This window comes from Cervus canadensis, chromosome 9 (genome assembly GCF_019320065.1).
Source record: "Cervus canadensis isolate Bull #8, Minnesota chromosome 9, ASM1932006v1, whole genome shotgun sequence".
Classification (NCBI taxonomy): domain Eukaryota; kingdom Metazoa; phylum Chordata; class Mammalia; order Artiodactyla; family Cervidae; genus Cervus; species Cervus canadensis.
In genome coordinates, this window is record NC_057394.1 from 9,052,024 (window position 1) to 9,068,557 (window position 16,534).

A 16,534-nucleotide genomic window follows, 5' to 3' on the forward strand; every position below is an offset into this window, starting at 1 on the left:
ATATCAAAAAACACAAAAATAACAAAAACTTCAAACAACCAGAGTGTTCACTAAAAGGCAGACAGTCTAATGAAGTTAACACATTCATATTATAGCACATCATATACTTATGAAAATTCTTAATCATATATGTATAAACTAGACTGTGGGCCATGATCTATTCTTAAAGAAAAAAAGCAAGAAAAAAGGAATGGAAACAACCTATCTATATGTGTTTATAACACATATTTATATAATCATGGGAAACTAGGGATGTATACACCCTGAATTTAGTATTAACAAGAGGCTATAATTAACAATAAGACTGAAGGGGAGACATGGCACATACGTATTTAACTTACTAGAATTTCATTCTATCTGGAGGCACTTAAAGTATACATGGCAATAAAAGGAGGTGGTGAGTGAGTGCAAGTCACTCAGTCGTGTCCGAGTCTTTGCGACCCCACGGACTTCACAGTCCATAGCCTTTCCCTTCTCCAGAGGATCTCCCCAACCCAGGGACTGAACCCAGGTCTCCCACATTGCAGGTGGATTCTTTACCAGCTGAGCCACAGGGGAAGCCCAAGAAGACTGGAGTGAGTAACCTATTCCTTCTCCAGCGGATCTTCCCAACCCAGGAATCAAACCGGGGTCTCCTGCATTGCAGAAGGATTCTTTACCAACTGAGCTATGAAGGAAGCCCAAAGGAGGTGGAATAATATATAAATATACACACACAACATGAAATATCCACTATAAAAAGGAATGAAATAATGCCATTTGCAGCAATATGAATGGACCTAGAGATTATCCTACTGAGTGAAGTCAGTCAGACAGAGAAAGACAAATATTACATCTCACTTACATGTGAAAACTAAAAATAACACACAAAAATTTATTTACAAGACAGAAATAGATCCACAGACATAGAAAACAAAGTTACGGCTACCAAAGGGGAAAGATAAAACAGGAGTATGGGATTAACAGGTACAGACTACTATATATATCAAATAAAGAGCAAGGTCCTACCGTACAAAACAGGGAAGTATATGCAATAACTTAGAATAACCTATCATGGAAAAGAACAGAAAAAAAACCACACACTCACACATGCACACACACACACACACTCACATCTGAAAACCACTGTGCTGTATGCCTGAAATGAACACAATGTTGTAAATTAACTATACTTCAACTTTAAAGACAGGCTTCTGGAATTCCACACGCATTCTAGGCAGGAAGAAAGGGAGAAAGCTAAACCAAATTCCTCCTACAAGTTAGCTCCCTTTCAGTCTCCCCACACACCTCCATCTATTTCTTCTGTCTCCTAATCCAGTTGTCTTCTCATTACGTTCGTGCCTGTGCTCAGTCATGTCTGACTCTGTGTGACCTCTGTAGTCTGCCAGGCTCCTCTGTCCACGGGATTTCCCAGGCAGGAATACTGGAGTGGGCTGCCATTTCCTCCTCCAGGGGATCTCCCCAACCCAGGGACTGAACCCACATCTCCTGTGTCTCCTGTTACAGGTAGATTCTTTACTGCTGAGTCATCTGGGAAGCCCAGTCCAGTTAGACATAAAAGTTGATTTATCTCATTTTATTTATTTCCTTGTTTCTCCCTGCTGAGGTATGATTAGAAAATTAAGATGAACTAAGCAGGAAATCAAATTTCTGTAATAGTAGAATTTATTGCTATAGGCAAACCAGACAAGAAGATATTATTGCCTTGAGGACAGAGAAAATTTATGATTTGGTTTATAGTTTTAGGACTGCCGGCTATAAGAAGAATCCTCAGTGATTTTGCATCTAACCCTGGACTCACGTTTTCATCATGGAACAGGGGGCCTTGAGGAATTTTCAAATTCTCCTTAAAATGTATGTAGAGTAAAAATATGTTAGTGACAAAAGCAGTACTATTTTTCACTTAAAAAGTAGGAAAGGGAGTCATTTTTTCACTCCTGTCTATGAACAAAGTTTTAGTATTAGAATTAGAGAACTTCTTTACCAAATATGGGGTTTCTCTGGTGGCTCCGTCAGTAAAGAATCTGACTGCAATGCAGGAGACCCAGGTTCAATCCCTGGGTTGGGAAGACCCCATGGAGAAAAGAATGGCAAACCACTCCAGTACTCTTGCCTGGAGAATCCCATGGCCAGATGAGCCTGGTGGGCTACAGTCCATGAGGTCAAAAAGAGTCAGACACTACTGAGCGACTTTCATTCATTCATTCTTACCAAATATGAATCGGAGTTCAAATGTGACTTCAGCAGCCTAATAACGTTTATTTGACTGAACAGTGCAAAAGACAACCAAATTAGGAGCCAACCAAGTAACTTCCCACTGTCTTCATGAGATGTTTTGAAGAGGCAGTCACCCAAAGTATTCCCCAATAAGCTATTGGTTTACAAATGTGGTAACAACCCAAGGTGCCTTTTCTATCAGAAGTATTAGTGTTGCAAAGATACTCAATAAGCTATTGGTTTACAAATGTGGTAACAACCCAAGGTGCCTCTTCTACCAGAAGTATTACCATTGCAAAGATTTGAAAATGGAATGGACTCCCCTCTGCAGACAGCAGTCTTTCAGAAAGAGGGGTTACATGTGTGTGTCTTTGTGGTACATTTAGATGCACACACATACATAAATACACATAGGTAAATGCAATTGTGCATATACTCATGTATTAATACTCACATACATGACATAAACACATACACATGCAGACATACGTCTGAAGACATATTTATGTATTCACATGTATTTAACATATGTGTATAAACTTAAGGTAGTAAATACATATTTGCACACACATATATATGCTTTAACTGGCAATCAGAATATATATATATAGATATATAAAGAGAACTTCCCCAGGCCTTGGTATTTATATTACTTATAAGTACATATACATTATAAAGCAAGATTTGCAAAAAGTGAATATATATATAACATTAATACCTAAAGATATCAACTCTTAGAATAGACACCAAGACTTCAAAGACTGTGAATGACCAAGAAACAAGATAATAGAAATAATAGCTGAACTCCTTGCCCCAAATGAGCAGTATCTGGAAATGAAATAAACATGATGAATAGTGAGAGAAAGAAAAGTTTGGCGATCAGGGAGAGGACTGAAGTACGGGACTGGAAATCGGAGTTTTAAGAACTAGAATGATCACTATTCAGTCTTAAGTTGGCTCACATTCCTGTGATTAAACAACCCCACCCTAGTGTCTCTAGAACGTGTAGTATGTTTCACTAAATACAGCTGATCCTTGAACCACACAGGTTTGAACCGCACAGCGCCACTTACGATGTGGATGTCTTACAATAAACATGTACCCCAGCACTCTATAATCCAGGGCAGGTTGACTCTTCGGATACAGAACTGCAGCTACGGGGAGCAAGGTGGAAAACCGAAGACGATTAAGAAAGAAAAACCGAGGAGTGATTCCACAAAATAGGCTTGGAGACAGTTATTCAATTATCTAAGAAAAATGCAACCACAATTCCAAAAGACACATGTACCCCAATGTTCATTGCAGTGTTCTTTACAGGAGCCAGGACTTGAAAGCAACCCAAATGTCCATCAGCGGAGGAGTGGGTAACGAAGATGTGGTGCATATATACGATGGAATCTTCTTCAGTCGTAAAAAGGAACAAAAGTGGGTCATTTGTAGAGATGTGGATAAGTCTAGGGTCTGTCATACACAGTGAAGTAGGTCAGAAGGAGAAAAAGAAAGACCGTATGTTAATGCATATATGTGGAATCTAGAAAAATGGTCCTAATGAACCTATCTTCAGGGCAGAGATAGAGACGCAGATGTAGAGAATGGACTTGTGGACATGGTGGGGGGGGGGCATGTGAGATGAGTGAGATGAACTAAGAAAGTATCACGGACATAGATATACTACCACATGTTAAACAGAGAGCTAGCAGGAAGCTGCTATATAACACAGAGAGCTCAACTCGGTGCTCTGTGATGACTTGGGGGGTGGGATGGGAGGATGGAAGGGGGGTCCAGGAGGGAGGGGATACATGCATACACATAGCTAATTCACAGTGCTGTACTGTAGAAACATTGTAAAACAACTATATTCCAATTTTGAAAAAAAACTTTTTAAGAAAAATGCAATTGTGAGGAGCAAGTAGGTCCAACAGTTCTAGGACAGACTATAAGGATTCAGAAAACCCAGCTCTCATGAATAATCATATACAGTTCTCATACTTCTTAACAGTGTAGACATCAGAAATAGCTGCCAGAAAAAAATTACTAATGCTTCCATATTAGGGATATTTCCTTGTATTTTAAGTATTTTCATACCATGTGTGTTTAAATCAATGCTTATAAGGATGTTTCATAGTCTGAATAAATTAAATATATTAATTAATTTTTTGGGGGGCTCCAAAATCACTGCAGATGGTGACTGCAGCCATGAAATTAAAAGATGTTTGCTCCTTGGAAAGAAAATTATGACCAACCTAGACAACATATTAAAAAGCAGGGACATTACTTTGCCAACAAAGGTCCATCTAGTCAAGGCTGTGGTTTTTCCAGTGGTCATGTATGGATGTGAGTGTTGGTCTATAAAGAAAGCTGAGTGCCAAAGAATTGATGCTTTTGAACTGTGGTGCGGAAGAAGACTCTTGAGAGTCCCTTGGACTGCAAGGAGATCCAACCAGTCCATCCTAAAGGAGATCAGTCCTGGGTGTTCATTGGAAGGACTGATGCTGAAGCTGAAACTCCAATACTTTAGCCACCTGATGTGAAGAGCTGACTCATTTGAAAAGACCCTGATGCTGGGAAAGATAGAGGGCAGGAGGAGAAGGGGACGACAGAGGATGAGGTGGTTGGATGGCATCACCGACTCAATGGACATGAGTTTGAGTAAACTCTGGGAGTTGGTGATGGATAGGGAGGCCTGGCATGCTGCGGTTCATGGAGTCACAAAGAGTCAGACACGACTGAGTGACTGAACTGAACTGAATAAATTAATCTTTAAATTATATAGATATTAAATGTACTTATACATAAAGATTAAAAGTTATTCTGAATAATATCCTGCAGAATGTCAAGTTCTTTATATCCATAAAGGTGTTCCAGAAAAAGAAACTAACTTTCAGAGAAATCAAACGACTATCTCAGGAATGAATGACAGAAACAAGCTAACTCGAGTTAACAATTCAGACAAGATTCCGAGCTAACCCCAGAAGTGCCATAAAGTCCAGACTCATTCTACAAGCAATCATTCTTCATTTCACAGCAATTCCAGATAAAAAATAAGTGTTTTTAATTTAGCAGGGCCTTTTCACCATTGATGAGTTTTCTGATTCTTTCTCCTGACTTTCTTCCATCAGTTCTGTCACTGACCCCATCTTACTCATCCCTGAGTACTAAAGCATATGATTCTATCTTCCAGCAGTCTTTAAAATGCCTCATAATTCTATCCTTATTCTCTCCCCGGGAAACTAGTATTTAAACACGATCTAACCTGAGTTCCTCCCCATCAAGTGTCTATCCCAACCTGCTGGGCCCCCAGGCACCATATTACTTTCCATGAATCAAAGCACTGACCATCAATCATGTTCAAACTCCCACGTTCAAACTGCTTCATGGGTCCTACATACTGTCTAATTGAGCACAGGCTTCACATTCAGCGTGCTTCACTTGTGGCTCAGCTGGTAAAGAATCTGCCTCCAATTCTTCTTTTGCAGGAGTTCTGGGTTTGATCCCTGGGTTGGGAAGATTCCCTGGAGAAGGGAAGGGCTACCCACTCCAGCATTCTGGCCTGGAGAATTCCATGGACCGTATAGCCCGTGGGGTCGCAAAAGAGTCGGACACGACTGAGCAACTTTCACTTTTAACTTTTCACTTTCACCTTCAGGTTCAGAGCTCTCTGCCAGATGTCCAGCTACAGCTCTCAATATATCTTCCACTAGGCTTCCCACAGCCCTAATTTCCAGTGAAGCCAGCCCCAGAGCCCTTCACTCTTGTCCAAACACACCCACATCTATTTCTGCCTCTCAACCATTTCTTCAATTTTTCCTCACTCAGAATTCCAATTGTCCACCTTTTGGAATAAAAACCTCCTTACACTAAAAGATTTATGTCAAATGCTACAATTTTTCCAGAATTTAAACCACAATATTTAATTCCTACCTTAATGGAACCCTCATAGAAATGCATAGAAATTATATTCTTCCTTGCCTTATAGGCATTTGGTATTTCTCTGAACCTCCCCACTCAGTGGGAAGCTGTCGTGTATTTCTCATCTTTTGTAGCACCTTTTTTTTTAGGAGTTAACTGACCTTCATTTTATTATTTTTAACCTTTTCATTTTATGTTGGAATACAGTTGATGAACAGTGTCCCATTAGTTTCAGGTATACAGTAAAGTGATTCAGTTATACATATACATTTATTTACAACATCTTACAGGGCTTCCCTGGTGGCTCAGTGGTAAAGAATCCGCCCACCAATGCAGGAGACACAGGTTTAATCCCTGGGTCAGAAAGATCCTCTGGAGAAGGAAATGGCAACCCACTCCAGTATTCTTGCCTGGGAAATCCCATGGACAGAGGAGCCTGGTGAACTACAGTCCATGGGGTTGCAAAGAGTCAGACACGACTAAGCGACTACACAACAACATCTTTAATAGCACATCTTTCATAGTAAACAGAGAGTCTAGCAAATATGCAGCACTTTGTGTGTGCAAGTGTGAGTGCTTAGTCCTCAGTCGTGTCCAACTCTTTGCCGCCCTTTGGACTGTAACCCTCCAGGCTCCCCGTCCATGTGATTCATGGGTTTGATCCCTGCATCTTCTTGACCCAGGGATCAAACCCAAGTCCCCTGCATCTTCCACACTGCAGGCATATTCTTTACCCAATGAACCATCAGGGAAGGCCATATAGCACTTTATGTATGTGTGTGTGTGCATGTGTGTGTGCATGTGTGTGTTAGTTGCTCAGTCGTGTCTGACTCTTTGTGACCCATGGACTGTAGCCCACCGAGTTCCTCTGTCTATGGCATTCTCCAGGCAAGAACACTGGAGTGGGTTGCCATTCAATAGCACTTTATAGAACTGACTACAATGGATTCAATTAGCTTTTCCAAGTTCCTAAAACGGAATCTCTTTTAAGTGATGTATTTCAAAAACTGATTGGAAAAATGTTTAAGAAACCAATACTTTAAGTGTAATCACAGGTACCCAGGGGGTTATTCAGGATATCCTGAAGTCCAAACCAAAAGTTTGTTTTTACAGAATCAAACATCTGACTATTCTTAAAGAAATATTTCATCAAAATGAGTTTACTCCTCATTAGACCATCACACCCACATGAACAATCGCTGAGTCAGATCTTTATGCTATGGAATTTGGAGGAAGATCCATGTGCCAGGAGCCAGTGGAGACTGGGAGAGACAGAACACTTGTGATCGTGTGTAAACGTCCTCACTCCCAACCAGCTCATTTAAAATAAGGATGTCTCCTGTGAGTCAGGGTGTAAGAATCCCAGTGGACTTAACTTGAAAAGAGCACAGTGTATCTCCCACAGCTGCTCTCAGGTTGAGCCAAAATCGCTGTCCTTGCTTGACCTTTTGAACTTTGGATCAATAACAGGTCCCCCCCACCCCCAAGACTTTAAAGAAACTAAATTGCTTTCACAGTATCAACTGACTAACAAACAGAAAGCCAGTCTCTTTATCTATCCATCTCTTTCTATCCATTCACCCTAGCTCACCTTCTGTGCATCCCAAAATAATGTTACATAGACACATACAAGCATATTCACGTGTACTGAGTGCTGACTTTATGCAAAACAGTATTCTAAGTCTCCTGCATCTGTTAAACCTCACAACAATCCCCTAAGATAGCTACTTTATTATTCCCATTTTACAGATGAAGAAATCAAGCCTAAGGAATGTTAAGTAACTGCCCAAATTCAAACAGATGTTAAGGGTGGGATTCATATCCTGGAATACTTCTCCCAGAGCCCACAGTCTTAACCACTCTATGATACCCTGCCAGAGCAGAACTGTGTTTTCTTCACAGAGGTGGGGGAAGTCTCTGGAAGTTCCTCTCTTTCTGAAAATCACCGATAGGGGCTTATCACAGAGACCAAGGCCCAGACGCATATAAAACATAAAAGACAACCTGCTATGCTTCTATCTTGAGTGAGTGCTCAGTCATGTTCGACTCCTTGCGACCCCATGGATTGTAGCCCAGGAGGCTCCTCTGTCCACAAGATTTCCCAGGCAAGAATACTGGAGTGGGTTGCCACTTCCTTCTCCAGGGGATCTTCCTGACCCAGGATTGAACCCATGTCTCCTGTGTCTCCTGTATTGCAGGCAGATTCTTTTTCCTGCCGAGCCACTGGGGAAGCCCATATTTCTCTCTTACTGGCGAGAACATAGGAATCATTTCTTGCAGACAGAATGGAGGAGCTAAACTTGAAGCACAGAACAAGCGGGCAAGCTGGCAAGATAACCAGGCAGACTGTGTGTGAGGCTGTCCTCACTGACCCGGCAAATATACCCAGTGCCTTTGCAGGGGCAGATTCTACACCAGGCCCCGCGGGCCGGCATCAATGGGCAACAGTCAGAAAGATGAGGACTGGAAACAATCACGGTTCTTTCATTCAGTCTTAAATATAGAGAAGCAGGAATGTACACACAAGCAAACAAAACCATGCATGACTCAGCACTGCATTTTGCACCAGGATGGAAGGAATGTAGTGACAAAGATCGTGGGACGAAACAAAAACTCATTTTCCATGGGAGATAAACAGGAGTACATAAACATACCACAGCTACCCTTTAACTAACAGAAAGGAAACCGATCAACTTCTTTAAAAGGAGAGTTCAGGCTACTGGTAACCAGAACTAGCTTACTGGATGAAAACTGCATCCTGCTTCTTATGTTTCCAATGAAAGAACAATGCAAAATGCCCTGAAAAATGTGTCCAGAACTCACGATATTGAGGAGGCCTTGCCAGAGGCAATCAAAGCCAGGGAAGCCAGGTAACAGTTGAATTTGGAGAGAAATATTAGACAATACTTAGCATTCATTCCAAACGGCTGCCCTTAATAGCACTGTAGCACGTGTGACTGACAAGCTAAAATAAGTTGTGGCATTCAATACTTTTAAAGGGTTGAACTGCAGCCTCCAAGGCTAAACAAACACGCAGAAGCACCCGTGGCCCTCCAAGTTACTTACATGACTTATTTTTTTTTCACAAACAGCCCGCATATTAAGTATCTTCCCTTTCCTGCGCTTCTAGGCCCAAATGCCACAGAAGAAAAAAAAATCTTGCTATAAACTCATGCTTGATCTCTCTGTTACTGTTGGACTCTCATTCTCAGCTACACTGTGGGTAAAATCAGTGGATTTTTTTTTTTTCCTATGAGTCTGCCAAACACTGGTGGGAACGCACTGTGTGTATTCCCACAAAAGTGCACTGAGAATGCGCTTTCACTGACCGAGGGCCTGGATCATTCACAACGACCTGATTGAGGTTCTTGGCTCCAAGCAAACGGTGCAGTGATGTGAAACTGGTTATAGACGTTAGGGGTGTTCTCTTCGAAGAAATAGCTTGAGCTCTTCCAGTATGAGAACGCAAATCACTCCTTTAAAATGTGCAAAGGAAATGAGTTTATTTTCACCCCACCCTTACAAAACACCAAGCTGCACTGAAGCCAAAAAATGGGAGCAGCGAAAACAATACAGAAGCCATCGCTTCCAAGAAAATCCAGGCCTGCTCGTCTTGGTGTACAGTTTTCTGATATACGCCACTACGTGTCAACTAAACGCTGCCTATGAGAGCGCAAATCCACAATCAAAAACACAGTGGGCTTCCCTAGAATGTAGGAAAATAAGATTCTCCTGCGCTTCCTCGGTAAAGAAAGAAAACACGGGTCAGAAACCAACACCACACTGTCGATCAGCTACCCTTCCATTTAAAACAAACAGAGGCTTCCACTCTGCAAATATTACGATCAACATGCGTGATCAGAGTGGAGAGCCCAGCGAAACAACTCCGTTTACGGGGAAGCGGGGAGGTTTGGTCTGTAAGGAGGAAGCAACAGTAGAGGCTGAGATCTGTGATCGAGCGAGTGAGCCTTGGCAAATACTATTCCCACTGAAGTCTGGGCCCTGGGGCGGAGGTCGGGGTTAAGACGTGATTCCAGAACCGACTGGCGGAAGGCAGGCCCCCGCCCGGCGGTGGCTTCTAGGACACGGATGGGGTGGTCCCCAGCCTCCCTTCCCCCGCGGGGCCGAGGCCCCCGGGGAGCGCGTGCGGGGGCCGGCGCCGCGCCCTTACCTGCACAGGTGCTGCCGTCGTAGGTCTCGCACACCCACTCATGGCACTCGCAGAGGGGCCCGAAGTACACGCCGGGCTCGCTCACGTGACAGATGCACACCCCGCAGTCGCAGCGGCCGCGGCCGTGGCACAGAGCGCCCCCTGGGGGCTGCCCGGGCGCGCGGCACCGGCGCTCCGACTCGGCCCGGGACAGCCTGCACGCGGCGGCGCCCGGGCCGCTCCTGCAGGGGCGACAGACCACAGCGGGGGCCACGGTCACGTCCAGGCACTGCCCCTTCTGCTCCGAGCACCCCCCACCACCACCCGCCCCGCCGCCGCGGCCTCCCAGGGTCCACCCAGATCCCGAACTGGAGACCGACCGCCAACCCCCTGGGGATCGTTAGCCTGGGCACCCCCTCCTCCCCCGTTTCTCCGAGGACCAAGCTGTTGCCATCCACTGGTCATCGCCGGAGAAATGACCACAGATGTCTAAGTGGTGACCTGGCCCGCCGAAGAAGAGGTCCGTCTTCCAGGTGAACTGGAAGATCCGGGCCTGCCCCTTGGAGGTCTGCCACCGAACCTTACACAGCGCATTTAGATTAAATGCAAATTAATCCAAAATTAATCCAAAGTCTGACCCTTGGCTGACTTTTCAGTTCTCTTTCAAAAGTCCTGTTGCTAGCTGATGGCCAGGGGCAGTTGTTTTATGAAAAAGGAGAGATGGTTACATAGAAAGAACCATACAGGTTATGATAGCAGAGGACATAAAGCTTTTTCAAGTTGCAATAAGCAATACTTATAAACTATACTTTTAAAACATAAAATACTTATAAACTATAAAGCATACAAGGTTAGTTATCGAGATGTGCCTCCAATTCTCTTTGAAAATGCCATGCAAAATGTTAATGCCAGCCCCACGCTCTGCCTTCTAGGCGGTGAGAGCACAAAGGTATACCTGGCCTGGCAGAAAATTCCTCCTGATACGTATTGGGATAGGAGAGAATGATAAATGTATTCGATGATTGTATTTTTCCCAAGGAAGGGCAAATGAACAGGGGTAAGGCAATACACAATATAGATGGAAGAAAAATCGGAACAGGTTGAAAATCAGTTGATCTGGCGTCCAACTTCCTAACTGCTCTTGGCTTGGGGCAGCCATCCCGGAGCTTTGAGTCCCGCCACGCAAGGCAGGGCAGGTCTGTCTTCAAGAAAAACAAACCAGACTTACCTCAGAGTCGGCGAAAAGCTTTGCGGAACAGCTGACAGCCCCCCGGGCAGAAGAAGGGCGGACACCAGCAGCAAGATGCTCCCCAAGCCTGCGGGACGCATGCTGAGTCTCCAGGCTGCAGAGGCTGGAGCGCGGCTGCGAGGTGGGGCTCCGGGGGGCAGGGAGGCCGAGCGGGGAGAGGTGCCCCCAGCAGACGGCCAGGCAGACGGACTCGCAAACACCCAGGCGTGCAGGACCCGGGCTCTACCCGGAGCTGCGAGGGCGTGGACGAGCTGCCTGCGAGGGTTTGGGCGGCAGCGCTCTGGGCGGGGTGCTGGTACCAAACCCCTCAAGTGGAGAGTCTAGGCAGGGAAGTAATTAGAAACAGTTGTACAAGCAGATGGTTTATTTTGACATAAAAAAAAGAAAGAAAGAAAGAAAGAAAAATGTCCTGTTCACAGATTTGAGAGAATCGTTCCTTTCTTCAAGTGCAGGCCCCAGAAATATTTGACAAGAGGCTCTTTGGGCTGGCTGACATTAAAGGGACAGATAAGATAATCCCCAGAGATGAGAAGAGGAACGGGGGAGTTAGGTGATGTCAGGAGGGAATTCCTTTTCACCCCTTGCTCTTCAAGAAAGTGCACTATTGGACTGTCTGTGGTATGAGTTGTAAGGGGCAAGCAAAATGAGTTAAGGACCACTTTTTTGTACTTTTGATCCTGCGTTTTAAATTATGTATCTCTCATTTCCTTAAGCCTTTAAAAAGTGTGTCATGCTTCTCGTTGTTCGGGCCAGTAGTTTATCACACCACATTTTTTTCTTGACTTGGACAGTTCAGACTGTAGTTGTTCCAAGTTCACCCCGTTCTTCCCCATGGATTGAGTATGAGAAGATGCAACGTGTGATTGCAGTGTCAATGGCACTGAAAAATCATGAGTGTCACTTGCGAAGCACCTACTTGGTGCCAGTCACTTAGGAAATTCTCTCTCCAGTTGTGACAATAACCACACGTTCATTTACTCATTTAGCAAACACAGATTTAGCATCTATTAGGTGTCAGGCTCTGTGCCAGTAAAGAAGATGCAGCAGAGAATTAAGGAGACATGATCCCTGCTCTTGGAATCACTGGGCTAGCAGACATAAAATAAAATCAGGAATATAAAGGGAGGAAAGGTTGCCAGTTACTTCCATCTTAACTCCACGCATCTGATCTAGTCAAGATGCTACAATATAAAAATGGATCATATTGACATGTTGTCCATGTGGAATTCACACAATATTATATGTCAAATATATTTCAATAAAAATTTTCTCAATGGAAAAAAAAATGATGGCATTTGAGCTAAAGGCCAAAGGATGAAGGAAAGTTGGCTAGACATGGGGAAGATGTGGCAGAGAATGGGGTAGTGTTCCCATTATAAAGATCAAGAAACTGAGACCAAAGCATGCCTTCCTGCTCAAAAGTGATGGACTTACTCAAATTCAGAGGAAGCTGGACTTCAGCTGAAAGCTATGAGCTCTCAAAGCCTGCAGGCAGTCACCTGGGAAAGGTGTGGACCCTTCTACGGAAGGGAAGAAACATTCTCCCATTGTTCTAAGAAGACCTTTAGAGGCAGTAGATTCTCATGAAACAACCATCCAAACTGTGCCCTGGCCTTAAAATCAGAGAAAACATTTCCGGATGGAATCTTTTCCTGTCATTCTCGTGAACAGATGTAAGATCGCTCCCAGGGATCGGTCCTAAAATCTTGCCTTCCAAAGCAGGGTGGGTTCAGATTCAATCCCTGGTTGGGGAGCTAAGATAGTGGCCAAAAAACCAAAACGTGAAACAGAAGCAATATTGTTACAAATTCAAATAAGGACTTTAAAGATGGTCCACATCAAAAAAAAATCTTGAGAAGGGACTTATGATTGGTAGGAGGAAGCATAGGGGGAAGGGATAGTTAGGGAGTTTGGGATGGACAGGTACACGCTACTGTATTTAAAGTGGATCACCAACAGGGACCTGCTGTAGAGCATGGGGATCTCTCCTCGGGGTTACGTGGCAACCTGGATGGGAGGGGAGTTTGGGGGAGAAGGGATATGTGTGTGTGTATGACCGAGTCCCTTTGCCGTTCACCTGAAACTATCACAACATTGTTCATCAATCGGTTATACTGCAATACAGAATAAAGAGTTTAAAAAAAGAAAAAGACCACCTCTAACATTTACCTGCTGGGGCAAAAAGGCAAATGGAAGTCCCTAAACGGAGGGCCACCCGCTTCTCTCTCTCTTCTCCAAAGGCTGACCCTTTGCCAACCCTTACTGAACCACGCATGTACACACTGGTGGTGGGATCGGCCAGTGGAAGGACTGACTGGGGAGATGTGTGTACGGAACAGCGAGTTGTCTGGGCGGGAAATTCTGGAGTCCTGGGTAGCCACAGTGTGGTTTAGAAGGAGCCGCCAAGTCTCATGTTACTAGATGCCCTGGATCACGTGATCATCCTGTGCGGGAGGGGCATATCTGGAGGAGAGACGGAGGGAATCCCTAAACCAGTCATTTCCTAAGTGTGATCCCTGAACCTGCATCCTCAGCACCAGGGGACTCGTTACAAATGCAAGTTCTCAGCCCCCCGCCCCAGACCTGTGGAATCACTGGCTACACGTTAACAGTGTTGCTGAGAATTCTATTTGCACATCATAGGAGGAAGCTTTGTGAACCGCAGTGCCCAGGACTGGGGCCATGGATGCCTGGATGGAAGAATGATACCCACAGTCACTCCTAGTTCAAATCCTGGCACCCTGTTCCTTCCTGGCCACGCGTAACTCTGTGAGGACGTCGTAGGAACAGACTCTCCTGCCAACATCCAAAAACCTTGGTGACTCAGAGAATATGGGAATCGTAGAAGAGAAGCATCCATTCCAAAGCCTGACTAGGAATTTGCAATGAAAACATGGAACTTTTAACAAATGAGTCATGTGTTGCTTTTTGCATATTTTCTGAGGGAATAAGAGACTTGTGGAATAGGGAACTGGTGTTTGAACATTTCTTTCAGGAATTAAAATATTTCTTTTATTCTGTGGTATTTTCATACAGGGCACCATGCAATGACAAATATTACCATGAGGACCGTGTGCAGCTGTGAAGCAAAGATTGTATGTTCTAGGTTCCTGAAAGCATTGAAATGTTCAGATCATTATATCACTGCGACTCAGAAATAGTATTCCCAGGAAGCTGAAATAGTTATATTGCGGCTGAGTTGGTGACTCAGTAGAAAGTCTTGGATCCACACAAACTCTGTCAAAGTAAAAGAAAATAACCTTTTCTCTTTGTAGCAAACTTTGATATACTTTTTTTTTTCCTGCCAAAGTACTAAATGCCTTGGAATGACCTACTTTCTTCCCTCTCCCAGTTTGCAGAATACACAAGGACAAGCATCTCCTGAGACCAGAGGTAGGAAGGAGGACCCAGTTGCTGTGTGGAAGGTTCTGAGCGTCTCACTGACCCCAAAGACCCCCTGACAGCTCTGAAGGAAAGGCCTCATCTCCTAGTGCCTGAGACCAAACTCAAAGGGACTGAAAAGCATCTTAGTCCTCAAACATAGTTCTGAGTCTTCAGGTCACAAAATCATACAATCTGGGTTTCAAGAAATATTTTAAAGGCGCTGAAGCGCCAATACTTTGGCCCCTGATGTGAAGAGCCGACCCATTGAAAAAGACCCTGATGCTGAGAAACATTGAGGGCGGGAGGAGAAGGGGACGACAGAGCATGAGATGGTAGGATGGCATCACCGACTTAATGGACACGAGTTTGAGCAACTCCGGGAGATGGTGAAGGACAGGGAAGCCTGGCTCTTGCAGTCCATGGGGTTGCAAAGAGTCAGACAGGACTTAGCCTCTGAACAACAATTAATTATACCATTTTACTGAATTCAATAGCCACTATCAGAGAAGGCAATGGCACCCCACTCCAGTACTCTTGCCTGGAAAAATCCCATGGACGGAGGAGCCTGGTAGGCTGCAGTCCACGGGGTCGAGAAGAGTTGGACACGACTGAGCGACTTCACTTTCACTTTTCACTTTCATGCATTGGAGAAGGAAATGGCAACCCACTCCAGTGTTCTTGCCTGGAGAATCCCAGGGATGGGAGCCTGATGGGCTGCCATCTATGGGGCCACACAGAGTCGGACACGACTGAAGTGACGTAGCAGCAGCAGCAATAGCCACTATTCTGAGAGCTGTCTTTGATTCCTCTCTACAGTTTACCTGGATTGTCCAATAAGTCACTGAATCAAGTTGATTCCAACTTTTAGTAATCCAGCCTCCCTCTTCAGCATCTTTTACTTCTCTTTTGTCTACCATTGCCACAGCCTCCAAACCGGCTTCACTGCATCCAGCCTCTGACTTTTGTATCTGTCCTTATCCTGCTCCCGGGGAACTCTTTCTAACCTACAGTTTCTAGCACATTCACTCCCTATTGTAGATCTATACACTGTTGATTGCGTAAAGCTCAAATACTCTGTCATTTCATGGAAGACGCTTTATGTTGGTCTCCATCGCGGGTGCTCATCCAGATCCCGTCATCAAAGCTCCTGTACCCATCCCCTGGCTGATGGACGATGACTCACAGCTGCATCCCTCGCTGGACATTGCCCTGTGCCTCGGGAACAACCTCTCCCAGGGCTGATTGCTCAGATCCCAGACGCACCCCCACCCCCCAGTGCCCATCTGCAACATTATGGACCTCCTGATGCCCCTCCCATATAGAAATCATAGAGATGGACAGCTCCATCATTGTGATTCGTGTTTACATGGCAGGAAAGACTCAAAAAATGAAGACAATTAGACGTGCAAGATGTGAGGCTGAGCAAGATTTTTCAGAAGTGTTTACTCGCCTGTGCATGCGGGCTCAGTCGCTTCAGACTCTTTACGACCCCATGGACTGTAGCCCACCAGGCTCCTCTGTCCGTGGGATTTCCCAGGCAAGATTACTGGAGTGGGTTGCCGTTTCATCCTCCAGGGATCAAACCTGAGTCTCCTGTGCCTCCCGCATTGCAAGCAGATTCTTTA

The 16,534-nt window shown here is 44.7% G+C and overlaps 1 protein-coding gene across 2 annotated transcripts in view; it reads right to left on the bottom strand.

The window, feature by feature from the left end:
* ITGBL1 (integrin subunit beta like 1) overlaps positions 1-11,827 on the bottom strand; it is a 213,014-nt gene extending 201,187 nt beyond the window's left edge. Inside the window, exons 1-2 of one of the 2 annotated variants that reach the window (XM_043477360.1) lie at positions 11,505-11,827; positions 10,298-10,518 (exon numbers count right to left, since the gene is read on the bottom strand). In XM_043477360.1, coding sequence (XP_043333295.1) covers positions 10,298-10,518; positions 11,505-11,605 — 322 coding nt within the window. In that variant the 5' untranslated portion in view covers positions 11,606-11,827. The remainder of the gene's footprint in view (positions 1-10,297; positions 10,519-11,504) is intronic. The other variant, XM_043477361.1, reaches the window with a different exon arrangement.
* Positions 11,828-16,534: the final 4,707 nt, after the last annotated feature.